The sequence below is a fragment of the Amblyraja radiata genome, chromosome 13, assembly GCF_010909765.2.
Source record: "Amblyraja radiata isolate CabotCenter1 chromosome 13, sAmbRad1.1.pri, whole genome shotgun sequence".
NCBI classification, from domain to species: Eukaryota; Metazoa; Chordata; class Chondrichthyes; order Rajiformes; family Rajidae; genus Amblyraja; species Amblyraja radiata.
In genome coordinates, this window is record NC_045968.1 from 16,765,589 (window position 1) to 16,788,195 (window position 22,607).

General features: G+C 43.8%; 1 protein-coding gene across 3 annotated transcripts in view; it reads right to left on the minus strand.

Moving 5' to 3' along the window:
- Positions 1-21,262, minus strand: part of LOC116979647 (major facilitator superfamily domain-containing protein 8-like) — a 32,181-nt gene extending 10,919 nt beyond the window's left edge. Inside the window, exons 1-7 of one of the 3 annotated variants that reach the window (XM_033031305.1) lie at positions 21,221-21,262; positions 21,113-21,189; positions 11,415-11,600; positions 9,198-9,260; positions 8,810-8,929; positions 7,392-7,471; positions 3,169-3,478 (exon numbers count right to left, since the gene is read on the minus strand). In XM_033031305.1, coding sequence (XP_032887196.1) covers positions 3,169-3,478; positions 7,392-7,471; positions 8,810-8,929; positions 9,198-9,260; positions 11,415-11,600; positions 21,113-21,188 — 835 coding nt within the window. In that variant the 5' untranslated portion in view covers position 21,189; positions 21,221-21,262. Of the gene's footprint in view, positions 1-3,168; positions 3,479-7,391; positions 7,472-8,809; positions 8,930-9,197; positions 9,261-11,414; positions 11,601-21,112 lie in introns of all 3 variants that reach the window. The other 2 variants (XM_033031306.1, XM_033031307.1) reach the window with 2 other exon arrangements.
- Positions 21,263-22,607: the final 1,345 nt, after the last annotated feature.

The window sequence follows — 22,607 nt, forward strand, 5'->3', positions numbered from 1 at the left end:
CTATGGTACTCGGAGAAAAATCTTTTGTCCACAAGGTGGCACATTGGGACTGTCAAAACTGATCTGCAAAATCACACTAATAAACTAGAACCAAGAATAAAACCACAGTGCAGTTTTGCAGTTTTGCAGTTTTGCAGTTTGCAGTCATGGGCTTTTTGAAGTACAAAAACTTTAACTCTTTCATTCGTTCATTCAGGTTCAATCCTGACTTTGGATGCTGTCTGTGGCCCTTGTGGCTAAAGGGATCAGGGGGGTATGGAGAGAAGGCAGGTACAGGATACTGAGTTGGATGATCAGCCATGATCATATTGAATGGCGGTGCAGGCTCGAAGGGCCGAATGGCCTACTCCTGCACCTATTTTCTATGTTTCTATGTCTGTGCAGAGTTTACATGTTCTCCCTGCGGCTGCATGGGTTTCCTCCGGGTGCTCCGGTTTTCTCCCTCGTTCCAAAGATGGCAGGTTAAAGGTGGATACAAAATGCTGGAGTAACTCAGCGGGACAGGCAGCATCTGTGCAGAGAAGGAATGGGTGACATTTCGGGTCGAGACCCTTCTTCAGTCTGTCCCGCTGAGTTACTCCAGCATTTTGTGTCTACCTTCGATTTAAAACCAGCATCTGCAGTTCTTTCCTGCAGGTTTGTTGGTTTATTGGCCCTCTGTAAATTACCCCTGGTGCATATGGTGTGGATGCAAAAGTGTGACAACATAGAACTAGTTTGAACAGGTGATCGATGGTCAGCGTGGGCTCAGTGGGTCGAAAGATCGTTTCCATGCTATACCATTCAATCAAAAATATATTTTTGGATCTTGTGATTTTATAGACAATAGGAGCAGGAGTAGGCCATTTGGCCCTTCGAGCCAGCACCGCCATTCAATGTCATCATGGCTGATCATCCACAATCAGTACCCCGTCCCTGCCTTCTCACCATATCCGCTCTCTTTAAGAGCCCTATCGAGCTCTCTCTTGAAGATATCCAGAGAACCGGACTCCACTGCCCTCCGAGGCAGAGAATTCCACAGACTCACAACTCTCTGTGTGAAAATGAGTTTCCTCATCTCCGTTCTAAATGGCTTACCCCTTATTCTTAAACTGTGGCCCCCGGTTCTGGACTCCCCCAACATCGGGAACATGTTTCCTGCCTCTAGCGTGTCCAAACCCTTAATAATCTTATATGTTTCAATAAGATGCCCTCTCATCCTTCTAAATTCCAGAGTGTACAAGCCCAGCCGCTCCATTCTATTAACATATGACAGTCAAGACATACAAGATATCATTACAGTTCCTATCTTTGTGCTTGGTCGATGTACAAAAATCTGGATTGCGGAATACAAATGTCACAGTAAAACTGAAATGGAAACATATACAAAAGTGAAAGCAAAAAATGGTGCTAAAATAGATTTGAAAGATAATGTAATTGATGAAGAATATGCAAAGGGATATATTATGTTTAAAAGCTTCAGACTTCCCACGGTGAAATATTTGTGCTTTCATGTTATTTACATTTGTTGCATCAGCATTGGGGACAATATATTTCTCAACCCCATTACAATCAAAAGAGATAAAATTATCTTTGAAACTGCACAGATTTGAAACATTAAATCAGAAACACACGTTTCAATACTGATATTTTCAATCATTGGCAAACACTAGCTGAAGAGAGATGCAGATTTAAATTTCAAATCTGAGCAGTACAGATAGCTATTTAAATTAATGAGTTAAGAAAAACTTGAAAATGCAAATAGAAATCTCAAGGGTGTGCACGAGTACACACACTGACCCAGGGAAACAGAATTGGGTTTAAAGGACAAAGTGCTGGAGGAACTCAGCATCTGACCCGCTATATTCATTGAGTCAAAGAGCGACACAGCACTGAAACAGGCCCTTCAGCCCAACTTGTCCATGCTGACCAACATGCCCCATCTAAGCTGGTCCCATTTGCCCGTGTTTGGCCCAGATCCTTCCCAACCTTTCCTGTCCATGTACCCATCCACGTGCCTTTTCAATGCGGTTACAGAGCCCGGCTCAGCTACCTCCTCTGGCAGTTCATTCCATGTACACCACCCTCTGAGCAGAGAAGTTACCCCTCAGGTTCCTATTGAATCTCTCCCCTCTCACCTTAACCCTTTATTTTTATTGTCTTTTTGTGTGTTCTTTTTCATTGTACCGCTGCTGGCAAATTCATTTCACTTGCACTCTAAGTGCAAGTGACGAATAAAACTGATATTGATATGCCCACTAGTTCTTGATTCCCCTACCCCAGGTAAAAGACTGGCTGTGCATTCACCCTAACTATTCCCTTCATGATTTTATACACCCCTACAAGATCACCTCCTCAGCCTCCTGTACGCCAACAAACGAAGTTCCAGCCTGCTCAACCTCTCCCTATAGTCCAGACCCTCGAGCCCTGGCAACAGCAGCGTAAATCTTCCCTGCACTCTTTCCAGCTTAATGGCATCTTTACTAGAGCAGCCCGGAGACACATTCAGACACTGACATCGAGTGCTGCTGGAACATCATCAACTCGGTGAAAGACGCTCTTTGGTCTGCCCGAGCGTTGTTGACCACCCAGCGGAGCGAGATGGCCGTCGGGGAATGTTGCCGACTGACTCGCTGCAGACTGCAGGAGTACATGCTGAGGGACGCACTGAAGCTCGGTGCAGCCAACGCCAAGGCTCGATTGGGGGGAGGACCACAGTCTAGAGTTGTTCCGATGCTGGACATGGGGGGGCAGGGTGTGGTGGAGACGCCCCTCAAAATAAGGGAAGGGATTCCACGCCAGTGGGCCACATGAGTGGCAAGGGTGGGGGATAAATTTGTGATTTGGGGAAACTGTATTGTATGTATGTAGAGCCTCTGAGAATGTCAGATGGAGTTTTGTAAGGATCATGCACTGTATATATTTATTTCTCAAATAAAGTCTATTTTGAAATTTAAAAACAAAAGGGTTATAAAAACTGATGGGAGTGTTTGAGGGGAGATGGATTTAGGAGTGCAAGAATCTAGTTCCCAATATCTCAAGTCGTGGCAACACGCTCGTATGTTCCTCCAGCATTTAGTGTCTTGCACAAGGTGTTATCTTGTACCTCCATAAGCTCTGAGTTTGTTGTTGCTTTGAATACAGGATGCCACAAATGCATTAGAGTTTATCTCGATTACTGATACCTACCTTTTGCAGCGCTAAAATTGTGAAATGGATTATTATTGGTTTTACAGTCTTCGATGTGGCCATTGGGAATGTAGTGATCTTCATCGGCTGTGCTATTTTCGCCGCCCGTTTCACTTGTTGGTGGGACGTGAGATTTGTCGTGTTCAATAGCAGTGCTGCACCGGCTGCTGTCTCCAACACCGCCAATCAGAGGCTCTTCTTCCTCTTCAACAGAAACCACTTTGCAATTGTCCACGGGAACCGACGGAAGGTCATAGTACATGAAGATAATGATCACTTGCAGAATAGTCCACATTAAACACATGAACAGCTGTAATAAAATGAGAAAGAGTTCAGACAGGAGAGACTGCGGATACTGGAATCTTGCGCAAAACACAAAGTGCTGGAGGAACTCAGTGGTCAGGCAGCATCTGCGGAGGGAATGGACTGGCGATGTTTGGGATCAAGACCATCCCTCAGACTTTGGTTTCTTAGTTACACCAGTGCCAAACTTTCCACCCATATCACTCCCTCTGGCTTTACATTTCACTCCTCCTCATCTTTCCTTATCCAAGTAGGAAAGAACTGCAGATGCTGGTTTAAACCGGTGGTAGATACTAAACCCTGGAGTAACTCAATGGGACAGGCAGCATCTCTGAAGACTTCAGTCTGAAGAAGGGTCTCGACCCGAAGCATCATCCATTCCTTCTCTCCAGAAATGCTGCCTGTCCCGCTGGGTTACTCCAGCTTTTTGTGTCTACCTTTCCTTATCTGAGACCATTTTGTTTCTTTTCACCTCCAGCCTTTGAGACTTACTCCACCCATCTGCCAATTAGATATCTTTCAAAACACAGTGAATTACATGAAAGCAAAAGTCACTTTTTTTCCTAAAAGGCGAGCCTCAATAGTCTTGGATCGCTCGGTACAATGTTTGGATTTAAAATACCAATGATTTGAAAGGTAGACAAAAATGCTGGTGAGCAAAAAAGGCAGCATCTATGGAGTGAAGGAATAGGCGACGTTTCGTGTCGAGACCCTTCTTCAGACAAGGTGATCTCTCGAGAACAAACACACTTTTGGCTTAGTGCCTTTAATAATCAAATCATAAGTCCAAAGCAATCTTAAAGGTTCACATTCATTCAGCCACTTGTTTAGTTTAGTTTAGAGATACAGCAGGGAAACAGGACCTTCAGGCCACGAAGTCCGCGCTGACCAATGATCACCCATGCACTAGTTCTATCCTAGACACGAGGGACAGAAGCCAATTAACCTCCAAATCTGCACAGGCAGCACTCGTAGTCAGGATCGAACCCGGGACTCTCCCCGCTGTGTCACTGTGTTACTTGTCTGCATACGGGTTGTGATTTATAGATAGATACTCCATAGATGCTGCCTTTTTTGCTCACCAGCATATTTGTCTACCTTTCAAATCATTGGTATTTTAAATCCAAACATTGTACCGAGCGATCCAAGACTATTGAGGCTCGCCTTTTAGGAAAAAAAGTGACTTTTGCTTTCATGTAATTCACTGTGTTTTGAAAGATATCTAATTGGCAGATGGGTGGAGTAAGTCTCAAAGGCTGGAGGTGAAAAGAAACAAAATGGTCTCAGATAAGGAAAGGTAGACACAAAAAGCTGGAGTAACCCAGCGGGACAGGCAGCATTTCTGGAGAGAAGGAATGGATGATGCTTCGGGTCGAGACCCTTCTTCAGACTGAAGTCTTCAGAGATGCTGCCTGTCCCGTGAGTTACTCCAGGGTTTAGTATCTACCACCGGTTTAAACCAGCATCTGCAGTTCTTTCCTACTTGGATAAGGAAAGATGAGGAGGAGTGAAATGTAAAGCCAGAGGGAGTGATATGGGTGGAAAGTTTGGCACTGGTGTAACTAAGAAACCAAAGTCTGAGGGATGGTCTTGATCCCAAACATCGCCAGTCCATTCCCTCCACAGATGCTGGGTGGAATGAGTTTGTGGCTGAGCAGTACGCTGAGGCAAGAGAGGCCTTTAGACTCTGGTCAGAGGCAGGTAGGCCTAGACAGGGAGTATTGCTAGATATGAAAAAACGCACAAATGCTAGAGTTAAATATGCACTTCGTTTTATTAAGAAAAATGAAAACACAATGAGAGCAGACTCGCTTGCCAGGAAGCTACAGAATAACAACCTTACTAACTTCTGGAAAGAGGTCAGAGTAATGAATAACAGCAAAACACCCCTACCGTCTGACATTGAAGGTGTTAGTAGCCCAGAAAAAATAGCTGAGAGTTGGCGTGAGCACTACTGTAACCTTTTTAACTGTGTTAAAAGTAACCCAGTTAGAATCAATCCTGAACATATTGATCTCTCTGTAGATATGGTAGTTAGGGCAGCTGATGTATATGATGCCATTAACATGTTGGATAACAACAAAGCCTGCGGTATGGACTGCATTACTGCAGAACATCTAAAATATGCCAGCTATAAGCTCTGCCCTTTGCTTTCCATGTGCTTTAATGGCTGTCTGGTTCATGGTGTCTTGCCAAATGATATTATGTCTGTAATGCTAGTGCCTGTGATTAAAGATAAGGCTGGTAGGCTCAACAGTATTGATAATTACCGACCTATTGCACTAGCCAGTATCTTATCTAAAGTACTGGAGAGAATACTGCTGACAAAGCTAGAAATGTATGTCCTTACTACTGACAATCAGTTTGGGTTCAAAAGAAAACATGGAACTGACCTGTGTATCTATGCTCTTAAAGAGATTGTGTTCAGGTACACAAGCCTGAATTCATCTGTATCCCTATGTTTTATTGATGCGTCCAAGGCATTTGATAGAATTAACCATGAACACTTGTTTGTAAAATTGCTAAATAGAGTTGCCCCTAAATTCTTAGTGAGAATCTTAGTGTTCTGGTATGCCCATCAAACGTTTTACGTTAAATGGGACAATGTTGTATCTGCTCCATTCTGTGTTAGTAACGGAGAGCGGCAAGGAGGAATTTTGTCTCCTATTTTATTTAATGTTTATATGGACGAATTGTCAAATCAGTTAAATAGGCTAAAAACTGGCTGTCTTGTGGGCAACACTATTGTTAATCATCTGATGTATGCAGATGGCCTGGTCCTGCTCTGTCCATTTAGTGCTGGGCTGCAGCAGATGCTGAAGGTATGCTCTCAGTATGGCCTTGATTATGACATTAAGTATAACGCTAAGAAAAGCCGCATAATGGTAATTAGAAGCGCTGAGGACAGGGAATCAACTTTTCCGACCTTTTATTTGTCAGACAGTCCTCTTGCTGTGTGTGAGGAAATTAAATACTTAGGTCATGTCATATCTGATGACTGGAAGGATGACAAAGACCTCTACCGACAGCGCTGTAAAATTTATCTTCAAGCCAACATGCTTATAAGGAAGTTTTATATGTGCTCTGATTCTGTGAAGTGTTCCCTGTTCAGAACCTACATCACACCGTTATATACTGCTCAATTGTGGTCTAATTATAAGAAAAAGAGTATGCAGAGGCTTAAGGTTGCATACAATGATGCAATGAGGTTGCTACTTCGTGTCCCTAGGTGGCATAGTGCCAGTCAATTGTTTGTGTCCACTAGAGTGCCAACCTGTGAGGCACTCTTAAGACAGCTGATGTTTAGTTTTATGTGTCGCCTGGACAAATCAGAGAACCACATAATTGAAGCCCTAGTCAGCCCTCTGAAAAGCTGCTATAGATTCACTTCTAGGCTAAGACGGCATTGGTGCAATAGCTTATATATATTTTAGGCTAATATGCAATTTTTTAATGTATCTTTGTAATTCTTTGTACTGTTTGATGTGTTATATGGACCTGTGTCTGAAATAAAGCTTTAATAATAATAATAATTTAGCTAATAAGACTGGCTTTTAAGCTCTGACACGAATTCCCCAAGTTTCTCTTTTTAATTGTTAACAACATTTGTAATAAAGAAAAAAAAGAACCAGTACAAGGCATGAGTACATCCATTTGTTTATGCTCTGCTGTCTAACATAACTTATAGAGTCATACAGCATGGAAACAGGCCCTTCGGCCCCACTCATTCATGCTGACCAGAAAGCTCCATCTAAGCTATTCCAAATTTACCCACGTTTAGCCGTAATCCCTCTGCACCATTCCTATCCACATACTGGACCAGGTGTTATAGTACATGCCTCAATTAATTCTTATTTTTACTTTTAATAGTACATACATTTACAAAATAATATATTTTAAAAATAAAGAGCAATTCTTACCCCAGGTGACGTGTATTTATTGACTTTAAATGGCCCCAGATTGAAGTTGCAAAGTCTCAGGAATAAATTAAAACCTGGTCCTAAAATGAGTAAAAATTAAAAAAATATTTTAATTTTGTAAAATGTTATGGATTAATTGACCCCCCTGCTAAATATGTGGATGCTTACAAAGTTACCTCAGTGAGGTAGAAACAAGTTTACATTCGGACAATGTCAGTCTGCTTTCCTTGTTGGGGTTCAAGGAACTGTAGGTGCTGGAATCCTGAGCAGAACACAAAGTGCTGGAGGAACAGCAGCATCTGTGGAGGATATAGACACTCTGTCAGATTGAAGAGTCCCAACTCGGAACATCATCTGTCCATTCCCTCCACAGATGTTGCCTGACCCGCTGAGCTCCCCCAGCACTGTGTTATGCTCAGCTTCCTTGCGGAATTGGCCGTGCAAAATTAAATTCTAAAAATCTACGCAAATTATTTTTGGACAAGTTTGGTACCTCCCACACACTTCATTACACATTCTACATCTCATTAACATGGCAAAGCAATATAGCAGTATCTTCACCGATGCCTTCTTGTCCTGCATGTGTATGTAAACTGCATGTGTGAGGAAGTAATCAGCAGTCTGTCGTGCATCAACACACTCACATGTTGCTCTCTAAACTAATATTTGGAATAGAGACTTGAATCTGGCATTAAAGTATGCATGGGAAGGAACTGCAGATGATAGTTTAAACCGAGGATAGACACAAAAAGCTGGAGTCGCTCAGCGGGACAGGCAATATCTCTGGAGAGAAGGAATAGGTCATGTTTCGGGTCGAGACGGAAGAAGGGTTTCAACCTGAAACGTCACCTATTCCTTTTCTCCAGAGATGCCGTCTGATCTGCTGAGTTATTGAAGTATGCATTTTTGTTTTTCCAGAGGGTGGTGGGTGCCTGGAACTCGCTGTCAGGGGTGGCAGTGGAAGCAGATACAAAAGTAGCATTTAAGAGGCTTTTGGATAGGCACATGGATATGCGTGGAATGGAGGGATATGGATCACATATAGACAGAGGAGATTAATTTAACTTGGCATCACGGCACGGATGGCCAGAAACCCGGGTTCGATCCTGACTACAGGTGCTGTCTGTACGTTCTCCCTGTGCCCGCGTGGGTTTTTCTCCGAGATCTTCGGGTTTCCTCCGACACTCCAAAGACATACATGTTTGTAGGTAAATTGGCTTGGTAAAAGTGTAAATTGTCCCTAGCGTGTGTAGGATAGTGCTATTGTGCTGGGATCGCCGGTCGGTGTGGACTCGGTGGGCCGAAGGGCCTGCTTCCGCATTGTATCTCTGAAACTAAAATAACTAAAATCATGCTGTGCACGGACATTGTGGGCCGAAGGGCCTATTCTTGTGCTGTTCTAGGTTCTATTTACTTACCAATCAACAGCCCAGCCTGCCGCGCAGCCATGACGACTGCAAATACTGTAGCCCGTTCCCCTGTAGAGGTAGACCGAGTAAGATATCCAAAAATACACGCGCCAGCACCCGTCCCAATGCCTGCAAAGAAACAAGCGCATTGCTTTTCCTGCGAGGGCCATGTACAGCATCATTTACTAGAATCAAATGTTCAACACCTGTTCAGAAATCTCATTGGAGAACAAAAAGTAATCACTCCCGTCTCCGTTAAATTGATCTTTTACACGACAGCTCGATACAATCAAAATCTCAGCAACTTTACGAGGATCACAAAGTAAATTAAATAAATAATCGAGAAAGATAAACAATGGAAGAGTTCCTATGGAAGCTGCTTGTAACTTCGCCTTACCTGCGACAAGTCGACTACCAAGAAGTAACCATTTTGAATATCCCATGAAGTACATAAAATTTCCTAAAAACAAAGTGGTGTCATTAATCCCCAAGAATCATTGTTTCGAAACATTACATCTGAATGACATTCTTCACTTTATTTACAAGCACTACTGCTATACACTTGTACTGTATCTATGATGCTTATCTAAGATGCATCTCAGTGCTTATGTACAGTGACACTTGTACTGAACTGTTCACAAAAATGAATTTCACTGTACCTCGGTACATGTGACAAGTAAAGTGCCGTACCATACCAAACGACCCTTATATGTGACAAGAGAATTCCAGTGGTTTGCAAGAGCATCAAAAAGTGAAAAGGTCAGTTTTGAATGGGATTTTATTTTGTCACTTTTATTATTGTTCAGGACAACAGATCAGGTCTATATTCTCATTAATATGTCATCCAAAATGTTAAATAATTCACCCTCATATACTAAATATAGGTATTTAATTAATTAATGTTTAGAGCTCTTAAAGATAGCGGAGTCAGGGGATATGGGGAGAAGTTAGGAACGGGGTACTGATTGTGGATGATCAGCCATGATCACATTGAATGGCGTTGCTGGCTCGAAGGGCCAAATGGCCTACTCCTGCACCTATTGTCTATTCGATTGTAAACTAAAAATTAATTTAATAGCCAGGTGGGGCTTTCAACAAGCAACAGGGTTCAAGGTAGATTATTGGATAACAGAAGCAGGTTTTTATTTTATGAACTCACTCTTCATATTACCTGCATTTAATAAACAAATGACCTCATCTCTCATGTTCCAATGCAATTGCAAATCCTTAAGCTTTTAATTATTTATTTTTCTAATAGGATCTTCCGTTAAATGCTTGTTTCTTTGTTTGATTGAAGATCCAGCATGGAAACAGGCCCTTTGGCCCATCGAGTCTATCGATCATCCCCGTTCACACTAGTTCTATATTATCTCACTTTAACATCCACTCCCTACACACTACGGGCATGTTTACCGAGGCCAATTAACCCACAAACTCACACGTCCATGGATGTGGGAGGAAACCGGAGCAACGTGAGGAATCCCACATGGTTACAGGGATCACATGCAAATTCCACACAGACAGCACCTGAGGTCAGTATCAATCCCGGGTCTCTGGCACTGTGAGGCAGCAACTGTGCCACTGGTAGAGCTGCTATTTATACCACAAGTTATTATCGCACAAACCAGGTGCAGCTGCGGCAAGAGGCAATATTTTTCTAAATGGTGGCAAAATTATATTAATATACGCTTAATGCAAACAACACAATTTCTACTGCTCTCCCCACCACTATTCCACTCATTTTCTGTTCAACTACCACTACAACTCCTGGTTTATATTTAAATGAACGGTTAGATTTAATCCTGCCCTGTTGTGCTGTTTGCAAAATGTTGCCACACTACAGCACCACTTTGTTTTAACACTAACTAAGCTGCAAACCACACTAGGGACTTTGGGGCATTTGTTTTGCATTAATTTTGTTTTTTTTAATGTATTGGACGTTCTATGATTTATCATGTTGTCAATGTGTAGTGTTAAAGCTGCTGCAAGCATTGTTCTGCTTTGGTATACATGACAATATAACACTCTTCACTATCTCTCTCTCTCCATCTCTTTAGAGCTAAGTTACAGAGACAGATTATTACTATGCATTTCTGACAAAATCTAAGAGCAAATGAACTCAAACCTTGCATATAGAAATAACATCAAAGCATGTGTGGTCTAGGAACATTTTGAACTAATAATCTAATAATAATGTGTAATAATAATGAAGCGTAATAATGATTTTTTTTCCTTTTTCATAAGTTAATACAACATAATGTATTTTAGATACAATGCAGCACAAACATATCATCAGTAATACACATTGGAAAATGTTAGAACAATCCTCTGGAGCAGTACAACTGCTCCTCGACCTACGATGGGGTTACGTTCCCATAAACTCATTGTAAATCGAAAATATCGCAAATCGAAAACTCATTGCGATAAATTGCAATCACGTGACCGGACGTGACGTGCGGCTCGCTGTCGTTGCCCAGTGTTTGCCTATCGTAAAGTCGAAATAGTGGTAAAGTCAAAGCATCGTAAATTGGGGAGCATCTGTACACATGACAATTAAACAGTCTTGACTTGACTGGTAACTGAATGGAAAACAGGTCAAGGAACTCTGACCTACCTACAATCTCGAACATATTAGCAAATAAGATGATGGGCTTTGTCCTCCATGATCGGTCTGATATATGACCAAGGATAGGGCCAGCGATCAGCCCACTGAAACTGAAGGCCGATAGTCCCAAACCCAGAAAGTACGGTTCAGCTTTCAGTGTCTCAAGATATGCCCAGATCGTTGGAAGTATTACAGCTGAAAATAAAAGGTTAAAAACTATGTTAGATTACAAACCAAAATATTCCTTTTAACACTTGCATTACATTTTTTGCAATTTTTTTGTCTGTGGAATCTCTGCCTCAGAGGGCGGTGGAGGCCAGTTCTCTGGATACCTTCAAGAGAGAGCTAGATAGGGCCCTTAAAGATAGCAGTCAGGTGATATGGTGAGAAGGCAGGAACGGGGTACTGATTGGGGATGATCAGCCATGATCACATTGAATGGTGGTGCTGGCTTGAAGGGCCAAATGGCCTACTCCTGCACCTATTGTCTATTGTATCTACATTTAGAAACATTAAGCTATGTACACTATATGGTTTATCTTCTGTAGAATCTGAAGAAGGATTCCAACCCGAAATGTCACCTGTCGATTCCTTCCACATATGCTGCCTGACCTGCTGCGTTCCTTCAGCACCTTGTGTTTTGCTCAATTCCATCACCTGCATTTCCATGTGTCTTCACTGGATCATCTATGGTTTGGATGAGCAACAAGTACATAGGTTGTTGTCAAGGGCCTGTCCCACTTTCACAACTTAATTCTTTCACCCCAACCATTTTTTTTACTTGTGGACATTTTTTATCGGGCTGGAAGAAACGTCCCAACTTACCTGATGCCACGAGTACCTACAGCTAGCATAACGAGTCGCTACGATATAACTACAGACTCCTACGACCTCCTACGGACTTGTTACGAACATTCTGCGAGTTTGAATCAGGGGAAAACTCGGGAGAATTCGTGAATGTCTCTCTCTCTCTCTCATAATGTCTCTCTCAGACATAAAAACAGCTTTTTTTCCACGAGTAGTAGCTCAATAGCCAAAGATCTGTAGCCTCCTTTTGCTCTAATATTTTGTTTGGTTCACATGTTTGATCAAATATCAATTATTAATGTTTAATGTTTTATGTGTCATTCGTAACTGTCACTGTATGTCATGTTGTCACTTGTGGGCAGAGCACCAAGGCAAGTTCCTTGTCTGTGAATACTTGGCCAATAAACTTAATTCATTCATTCATTCATTCAACAACCTCCTTTGGCAGCTCGTTCCATATACCCACCTATCTGTGAAAAAGCTTCGCCTCGGGTTCTTATTAAATCATTCCCCTCTCACCTTAAACCCATGTCCTCTGGTTCTTGATAATGGACTGAAGGCAATGGATCAAATAGGAAAGGTTTAATGTGACATATGCCATACATGCACATATGGGACCAGCGTAGATGGGGCATCTCGGTGGGCATGGATGAGTTTGATCGAAGGGCCTGTTTCCGTGCTGCATCACTCTGCGCCTCCATTTGTGAGGCTAGGTGGCAAATGACCGCATCTGATGAAATCTTGCTGAGATGGGACACAGACTGGATTTGGCATGGTCCAGTGGGAGCATGGCCACTCAGGCAACTTGCCTGGGACTTGTGCAACATGTTGGCCATTTGAGTCCGAGCCAAATAACCATTTTTCCCTCTGCATTTCAATGGAAACATTAATCACTCAATGCACTTTCCAAAAAGTTGTTGGAGTGTATTTGAAGTCTTTCAGGTACTTCTAAATACTTTTTGATTAAATCAGCATCAGTAATAAATATTTAATCGGTCAGTCCTACACTAGCTGGCTCCCAATTTACCCAGCCATTGTGGACGGAGCATGGTTTGCACCTCCCACACTCTCCCCTCCCCCCCCACCCCCCCCACCCCCCGCCGCCCCACAAGGTACAACCCACATAAGCACAATAATTGGACAGGTACATGGATAGGGGAGGTTTAGGGGGATATGGGCCAAATGGGAGTAGCTTAGATGGGGCATCTTGGTTGGAAAGTGCGAGTTGGGCAGAAGGCCCTATTTCCATGCGATATGATTCTATAACACGTCCCTATCAAACTCCTCCCCCTAATAGTACCACAGACTCCTACCCCAATTACATCCCACTCTACTGTAATGTCAGTTTAAGAACCTTGGGAGGGATAGATCGATAGATAGATTAAAAAAATAAATTAAAAAAACTTTATTAATCCCTTTCTCAGGGAAATTCAGAGCCAGCAGCAGTACAATGCACAATAAAAATTTAACACAAACATCCACCACAGCATTCATCACTGTGGTGGAAGGCACAAAATTTGGCCAGTCCTCCATTTTCCCCCGTGGTCGGGACCACAACCCTCCGCAGCCGCCGCTGCGGGCATCCAGATGTTCAGACAAGGTAAAGTCCAGATAAAGTCCAGGTAAGTCCTGAATCGGTGCCTCCCCACCAGAGACCGCGGCTTCAAGATGGTGTAAGTCGCTGGCCGGCGGTCGAAGATCTAAAGTCCCCACCGCGCTGCAGCCAGAAGCACCGCAGACCGCAGGGCCGGCAGTCAGAGCTCCTCTCCAGGGATCCCCAGCAAGGGACCCCGCTCCGGATGATAAGTCCCCGCCGCGTCCGTGGTAGAAGTTGGCCGCGGGCCGGTGGTCGGAGCTCTTCTCCTCCCGGGTCCAAAACGAGGGAACACAGGTTCCGTACACCGCGCCAGCTGGAGCTCCGCAGACCACGGCTTCAGGCTGCCGCGGGCCATCGAACGGAGTGCTCCCCTCCAGCGACGACTCTCCTGCTCCACGACGAAAGTGTCCTCGCTGCGCCCGCTGCTGAAGTCCCAGGCGCGTCTCCAGGAAAGGCCGCACCGATCCTCGATGTTAGGCCATAATGTCGGGTTGCATTACAGCTTGATTTGGGAACGGCTCTGCCCACAACTGCAAGAAATTGCAACAAGTTGTGGATGTGGCCCAGTCCATCACACAGACCAGGCAGTGTTGTAGATGTGGCCCAGTCCATCACACAGACCAGGCAGTGAGTTGTAGATGTGGCCCAGTCCATCACACAGACCAGACTTTGCACCATTGACTCCATCTATGCTCCATGCTGTCTCAGAAAAGCAGCTAACATAATCAAAGATCCATCCTGGTCATTCCTTCTTCTCATCACTCCCATTGGACAAGGTACAGAAGCTTGAAAGCGCACACCACCAGACTCAGGAACAGCTTCTTCCCCTCTGTTATCAGGCTTCTGAACGGTCCCTCCATAAGCTAGGGTACTGTACGATTCACCTAAACCCCATTGGGGATATTGGACTTTGTCTCTGGAACAGGTGTACTGCATGGCCTAGAGCTCTATTCTGCACTTGGTATCTTCCCCTTTGCTCTATCTATTGCACCTGCGTTTGACCCGATTGTATTTACGTATATGATAATCTGATTTGATCGGATAGCTTACAATGCAAAGCTTTTCACTGCAGCTTGGCACACGTGGCACTATAAAGCTAAGCCTCTATAGTAGTATATAATTGTATACAATTTTTAATGCACAATATTTTTTCACAAAAAAAATCTAAATTTTAAAGCTGCCCATCTTTCCCACGGTAGGATTTTCTGAGGACTTAATTAAAAAGTTACTTCAGAAATTCATTCATTTTTTAGTATGTACTTTATTCTTACCATCGGGAAGAAGATACAGCAGTCTGAAAATTGATCACCAGAATACTACAAAACACCAACTAACCTATGAACTACACTATTTGGTTACACTAAGGATGTTGGAGCTGTTTTGCACTAGTATTGAGGGTATTAATTTATTTCTATTTTTTATGTTCATATTATCAATGTATACTGTGTTTATGGGTCAGTTATGCTGCTGCAAGTAAAATGTCATTGTTTGTTGTTGGTACAAATGAAAATTAAACTCTTGACTTAACATTACTTCTCGACCTTGTTAAGATAGCAAGAGTGCAAAAATGGAAGTTAAATAAATAGAAAGATTGGCATTCACAATCCCTTAGTATGTGCCAAAATCTCAACATGCTGCATAGTCAATTGTCAAACATAACGTTTACATCCTTCCAGATGCACATCAACCATCTGATGTTAAGATCATCTATTAGAATTAGTTCATTTTTTAACCCATCATAAAAATACAATGAAAGAAATGGAAAATGCAGAATAGATAAGTACATTATTGACTATTTGCAATAACAGGGCTAAAAATGACTGCGCTGTGCTATGCTTAGAACTCAACTTAATGTTGCATGTTTTTAGCCTGTAAAATTGTATGGTCAGATTAAGAGCAATAGAATGGCAGAAAAAAGATTAACGCTTTCTCTCCAATTTGCCCGCACTGAAGACACATGAAGACACATGAAGTGGTAAAGTCATTATTTATAGGAGACGCAGAGAAAGGTATAAACCATCGAGTCGTAGAATCACACAGCACAGGAACAGGCCTTTTGGACCCACACACCCATGCCAACGAAGATGCCCCATCTCAGCTAGTCCCATTTGCCCTGTCCATATGTATTTTATATGTTACTAGACTAAGTGGGACCCGTTGGGTCCCAGCATCACACAGGAGGGCTGGTCATCCAACGCAATATTCCACCTCTCCACCAATTCTAATATTGGTGGCCAGTTGGGGGGGGGGGGGGGGGGGGGGGGGGGGGGGGGCTTTCTGGAGCGCTAGTATGGGTGTTGTGGGCTGAAGGGACTGGTCTCCAGAGGGCTAGTATGCACATTGTGCGCCAAATGGATTCTTGGGCTGGCGTCTCAGTCAATCAAGCCTGTTGTGCTGGCAACTCATTCACTCACGGCTGGTGGGCTGGTAGTTGACTCACGGCTAATCCTTGACATTCTATTTCAAGCAGGGTATAAGGCCACCAAATTCAAGTGCAGTTTCTTACCACTTCTAGCAGGGTGCAAGGCCACCAAATTCAAGTGCAGTTTCATACCATTTGAAGTAGAGTGCAAAGCCACTAAAGACAGCGAGTCGTGACCTCTCCCTTCTCCATCTTGCAGAGACTGAGCCACACCCACATTTCTGGGTTTTATAACCCCACCCCCCCATCCCACCGGAAAAGGTGTGGCTTTCATGGAGTGATTGACAGGAGAGAGATTCTCAACATTTTAAAAAAAACTAATAACACTTTTATTTTTCATTGATGGGAAGAATTCTCTGAACCTGCTCAGCGGAGGGGGACTGAGTAAGATGGCCAGAAATCACAGCCGTAAGTGGTAGCGTTTTATCTAAAATCAATATACAGTGCAAACAGGAAGTAAGTGCATTTACAGTAGTGCCTTTTAACTTCAAGCCAAAGCACCCAAGCCACCATTTGCAGTAAGTAGTGCCTTTCAACTTCAAGCCAATGCACCCACGCCACCATTTGCAGTAAGTAGTGGCATTCAACTTCAAACCACACCCAGGCCACACCCAAGCCACCATTAGCAGTAACAGGTGCCTTTCAACTTCAAGTCAAAGCAACCAAGCCACCATTTGCAGTAAGTAGTGCCTTTCAACTTCAAGCCAAAGCACCCAAGCCACCATTTGCAGTAAGTAGTGCCTTTCAACTTCAAGCCAAAGCAACCAAGCCACCATTTGCAGTAATAGTGCCTTTCAACTTCATGCCACCATTTGCAGTAAGTGGTGTCTTTCAACTTCAAGCCACACCCAAGCCACCATTTGCAGTAAGTGGTGTCTTTCAACTTCAAGCAACACCCAAGCCACCATTTGCAGTAAGTAGTGCCTTTCAACTTCAAACCAAAGCTCCCAAGCCACCATTTGCAGTAAGTAGTGCCTTTCAACTTCATGCCACCATTTGCAGTAAGTGGTGTCTTTCAACTTCAAGCCACACCCAAGCCATCATTTGCAGTAAGTGGTGTCTTTCAACTTCAAGCCACACCCAAGCCACCATTTGCAGTAAGTAGTGCCTTTCAACTTCAATCCAAAGCAACCAAGCCACCATTTGCAGTAATAGTGCCTTTCAACTTCAAGCAAAAGCTCCCAAGCCACCATTTGCAGTAAGTAGTGCCTTTCAACTTCATGCCACCATTTGCAGTAAGTAGTGCCTTTCAACTTCAAGCCAATGCACCCACGCAGTAAGTAATGCATTTTAACTTCAAACCATTGCACCCAAGCCACTATCTGCAGTAAGTAGTGCCTTTCAACTTCAAGCCACACCCAAGCTTTAGAACCAATAGAACCAATAGAGACACATTTTGCAAGCTTTAGAACCAATAGACATTTTTTTGCAAGCTTTAGAACCAATAGACATTTTCTTGCAAGCTTTAGAACCAATAGACATTTTTTTGCCAGCTTTAGAACCAATAGATATTTTTTTGCCAGCTTTAGAACCAATAGACATATTCTTGCAAGCTTAGAACCAATAGACATATTTTTGCCAGCTTTAGAACCAATAGACATATTTTTGCCAGCTTTAGAACCAAGATATTTTTGCAAGCTTTAGAACCAATAGAGACACTTTTTGCAAGTTTTAGAACCAATACATATTTTTGCCAGCTTTAGAACCAATAGACATTTTTTTGCAAGCTTTAGTACCAATAGACACTTTGTTGCAAGCTTTAAAACCAATAGACACATTCTGCAAGCATTGTAGAACCAAAAGAGATACTTTTTGCAAACATTTTAGAACCAATAGACACTTTTTGCAAACATTTTAGAACCAATAGACACATTCTGCAAGCATTTTAGAACCACTAAGGACACTTGCATTTGAATTGACATGTGTTCAGTGTTATTCACAGCTCAGAGAAATGTGACCCTCTGCCTTCCTCCATCTTGAAGAGACTGTGTGGCACACCACTTCCTGGTTTTATAGTCCCTCCCCCCTTCCGCCAGCGGGGGCAGCAAAGAGAATGGGGAATTTTGTAAAAACATTAGCATCTCTGTCATTTTTAATCGAAGGGAAAAATGACGGCCGTAGGTGGCGGCGTTCTCTCGGAAATCGCAGCACAGATGGCCAAAACCGGTCAAGAACAGACTTTTAGTATTATAGATATGTACCTATGTCCATACGTACCTGTCCATATGTATTTTATACGTTATTATTGTATCTGCCTCAACTACTTCCTCTAGCAGTTTGTGTAAGAAGGAACTGCAGATTCTGGTTTAAACCGAAAATAGACACAAAAAGCATTTCTTGAGAGAAGGAATGGGTGACGTTTCGGCTTGACACCCTTCTTCAGACCAGACCTCTTGCAGTTCACTCCCTCACTTTTTCACACAGAGTGTTGTGAGTCTGTGGAATTCTCTGCCTCAGAGGGTGGTGGAGGCCGGTTCTCTGGATACTTTCAAAAGAAACCTGGATAGGCTCTTGAAGATAGCGGAGTCAGGGGATATGGGGAGAAGGCAGGAACGGGGTACTGATTGTGGATGATCAGCCATGATCACATTGAATGGCGGTGCTGGCTTGAAGGGCCGAATGGCCTACTCTTGCACCTATTGTCTATTGTCACATACCCAGTGTGGAACTCTCTGTGTTAAAATACAATCTATTTCCAAATTACAAAGCATTTTTACTTCCATTACCAAAGACAGACACAAGCTTCAGAATTCACCCATGGATGCTAAATGGTTCTATAGACAATGGACAATAGGTGCCGGAGTAGGCCATTCGGCCCTTCGAGCCAGCACCACCATTCACTGTGATCATGGCTGATCATCCGCAATCAGTACTCCATTCCTGCCTTCTCCCCATATCCCCTGACTCCCCTATCTTTAAGAGCCCGATCTAGCTCTCTCTTTAAAGTATCCAGAGAACCAGCCTCCACCGCCCTCTGAGGCAGAGAATTCCAAAGACACACAATTCTCTGTATGAAAGAATGAATTACAGATTGGATTTGCAAAAGCAAAATAAATCGCACAATAATTAGAGAAGCATTGAATGGAAATGACCACATGAAATTAATTTTGCTCGAGATATCCCGCAAGGGATATGGGGAGAAGGCAGGAACGGGGTACTGATTGGGGATGATCAGCCATGATCACAGTGAATGGCGGTGCTGGCTCATAGGGCCGAATGGCATACTCCTGCACCTCCTGTCTATTGTCTCTAGAGATTGGTTTGATGCTGAATACGTTTCCTTATCTCGGGTGACTGTGTTCCATCTACATTACGAGGTCAGTTTCCTGATGAGGAAACTGGATATGGCACAACCACGCGTTATCTCAGATAGAAGATATTTAAACTGTTAGCCAGCAAGAGTCTCTAAACACACCAGTAAATTCATCAATGCACAAGTATATACAAATGTCTATGCATACCCCATAACATTAAATATATATATATATGATGCATAAAAGGAGAACAGCTGGAGGAACTCAGTGGATCAGGCAAGGAGGAAAATGGACAGATAATGTTTCGAGATGGGACACATCATCAATCAGCTGAAAGAGCAGATGGGAACCTATCACTTACCAGCTCTTGCCCCACCCCTCCATCACTTTACACAAGCTCCTTCCCTCTACCCTTCCATACGAGCTGAATGATGTCAACTCAAAATGCCAACTGTCAAAATGTCCTTCCACAGATGCTGCCGGATTGGCTGTGTTCTCCTTTTTGCTACAGATTGCAAAGTCTGCGGTATCCTGTGCCTACAAATGTCTTTCAATCCATGTACCTGTCCAAATAGAATATAGAATGTGGAACAGTACAGAGCAGGAACAAGTCCTTCGGCGCACAATGTCTATGTCGAACACTATGCCAAGACCAAAGGTCATTCTGGTATCTGCTTCCAACACCATCCCCAGCAGCACATTGCAGCGCACTCATCAATCTACCTGTCCAACTGTCCGTCAATCCATACATCTGTCCAAATGTCCTTCAATCCATGCACCTGTCCAACTGTGCTTCAATCCATGCACCTGTCCAAATGTCTTTCAATCCATGCACCTATCCAAATGTCCTTCAATCCATGCACCTGTCCAAATGTCCTCCAATTAATACACCTGTCAATGTCTTTCAATTCATACACCTGTCCAAATGTCCTTCAATCCGTCTACCTGTCCAAATGTCCTTCAAAGGTCTGTCAGGCAACATTTGAATTGTCTCCAATAGAATACCTTCTGAACCTTCTGAATTTCGTAGTCGGCAGGGCAGTACTCTGCATATCGCCAACTTGGACAATTTTTAACATTTTTATCAAGCCAATTAACCTACAAACCTGTACGTCTTTGGAGTGTGGGAGGAAACCGAAGATCTCGGAGAAAACCCACGTAGATCACGGGGAGAACGTACAAACTCCGTGCAGACAGCACCCGTAGTCGGGATCGAACCCGGATTTTGCCTTAAGGCAGCAACTCTACCGCTGTGCCACCGTGACTGCCAATGGTTGCTCAAACCAGAGGTCGGCAGAGGTTGTCATGAGCCACGATTTTGTGTCCTACACTATATCCATGTTATCACTTGACATCGCATGATACCCATGGCAGGTTCCCCCCCCCCTCCTCTCCCCAGCCCACCCTCACCTCCTCCCTCACCTCCTCATTCACCCCCAGCCCTTACCCTCCTCCTACCGCCATCAATCTTCACCCTCTCCCCCCGAGCTCCTCCCTCACCTTCCCTTCTCACCCCTTCCTCCTCATCCTCCTCCCACCTCATCATAACCCTTCATCCCCACCCTTCCCTCATTCATTCATTCACTCCCTCCCCTCACCCTCTCTCCCCTCCTCTCCTCCCCCTCACCGTACTCGATGCCGCTGAAGAGGAAGAGCAGCCCGATGGCGCCGTTGGTCAGCCTGCGCTTGGTGCGCGTCTCCATGCCGCGGCCGGGATGTGGGGTGCGGGGGTCGGGTCAGCTCCGCCGGGCGCCGTCGACGGCTCCTCCCCTCGGGCCAGCGGGAGCACGCCTCCCACTGCCGGCTCCGCGCCTGCGCACTGCTTCCCGCCGGCCCGCTGCCGTATGCACGCCTGCGCACTGCCTCCTGCCGGCCCGCTGCCGTACGCACGCCTGCGCAATACCTCCTGCCGGCCCGCAGACGGCTCCGCGTCTGCGTAATGCCTCTCAGGTTGTCAGCTACCCAAATCAATAGTGTGTTGAAAGGAACAAACAGATATGTTCCACATTCAATTACAACTTGGCAGTACTGAGCCCCTAATCCATTTTTGTCCATTTTGTTACAAATCCCGTGACACTCTTATTTTTCAATTTAATTTTTGCAATTTTTAAATTGGCATGTTCCAGATTTCCATTAACTTGTGAATGAGATAAAATGCTTTTGGAGTGTATATCCAAATGATGTTTTATGGACTCAGCACACCATATCTGTTAGTCCCGATGAGGGTCTGGACCTAAAACTTCAACTATCCCTTTGCCTCCACAGATGCTGCTTGACCCGCTGAGTTCCTCCAGCAATTGATTTTTTACCTCCATTAGTTCATAGAAACATAGAAATTAGGTGCAGGAGTAGGCCATTCGGCCCTTCGAGCCTGCACCGCCATTCAATATGATCATGGCTGATCATCCAACTCAGTATCCCGTACCTGCCTTCTCTCCATACCCTCTGATCCCCTTAGCCACCAGGGCCACATCTAACTCCCTCTTAAATATAGCCAATGAACTGGCCTCGACTACCCTCTGTGGCAGGGAGTTCCAGAGATTCACCACTCTCTGTGTGAAAAAAGTTCTTCTCATCTCGGTTTTAAAGGATTTCCCCCTTATCCTTAAGCTGTGACCCCTTGTCCTGGACTTCCCCAACATCGGGAGCAATCTTCCTGCATCTAGCCTGTCCAACCCCTTAAGAATTTTGTAAGTTTCTATAAGATCCCCTCTCAATCTCCTAAATTCTAGAGAGTATAAACCAAGTCTATCCAGTCTTTCTTCATAAGACAGTCCTGACATCCCAATCTGACGTTCACTGCACAATCTTTTAAGGTAGTGCAGCCTCATATTTTAACTCATTAGTTTATAGCTATTATTTAAAGTCCGACCAACATCAAGTTTTATTTTTAAGTTTAAGAATAAGGGGTAAGCCATTTAGAACGGAGACGAGGAATCACTTTTTCAAACAGAGAGTTGTGAGTCTGTGGAATTCTCTGCCTCAGAGGGTGTTGGAGGTCAGTTCTCTGGATACTTTCAAGAGAGAGCTAGATAGTGTAAAGACGAGTGGAAACGCACTAAGTCTTCACTACTGTTTTATTACTAATCACACACATTTCTATTCATACACATTCCTGCCCT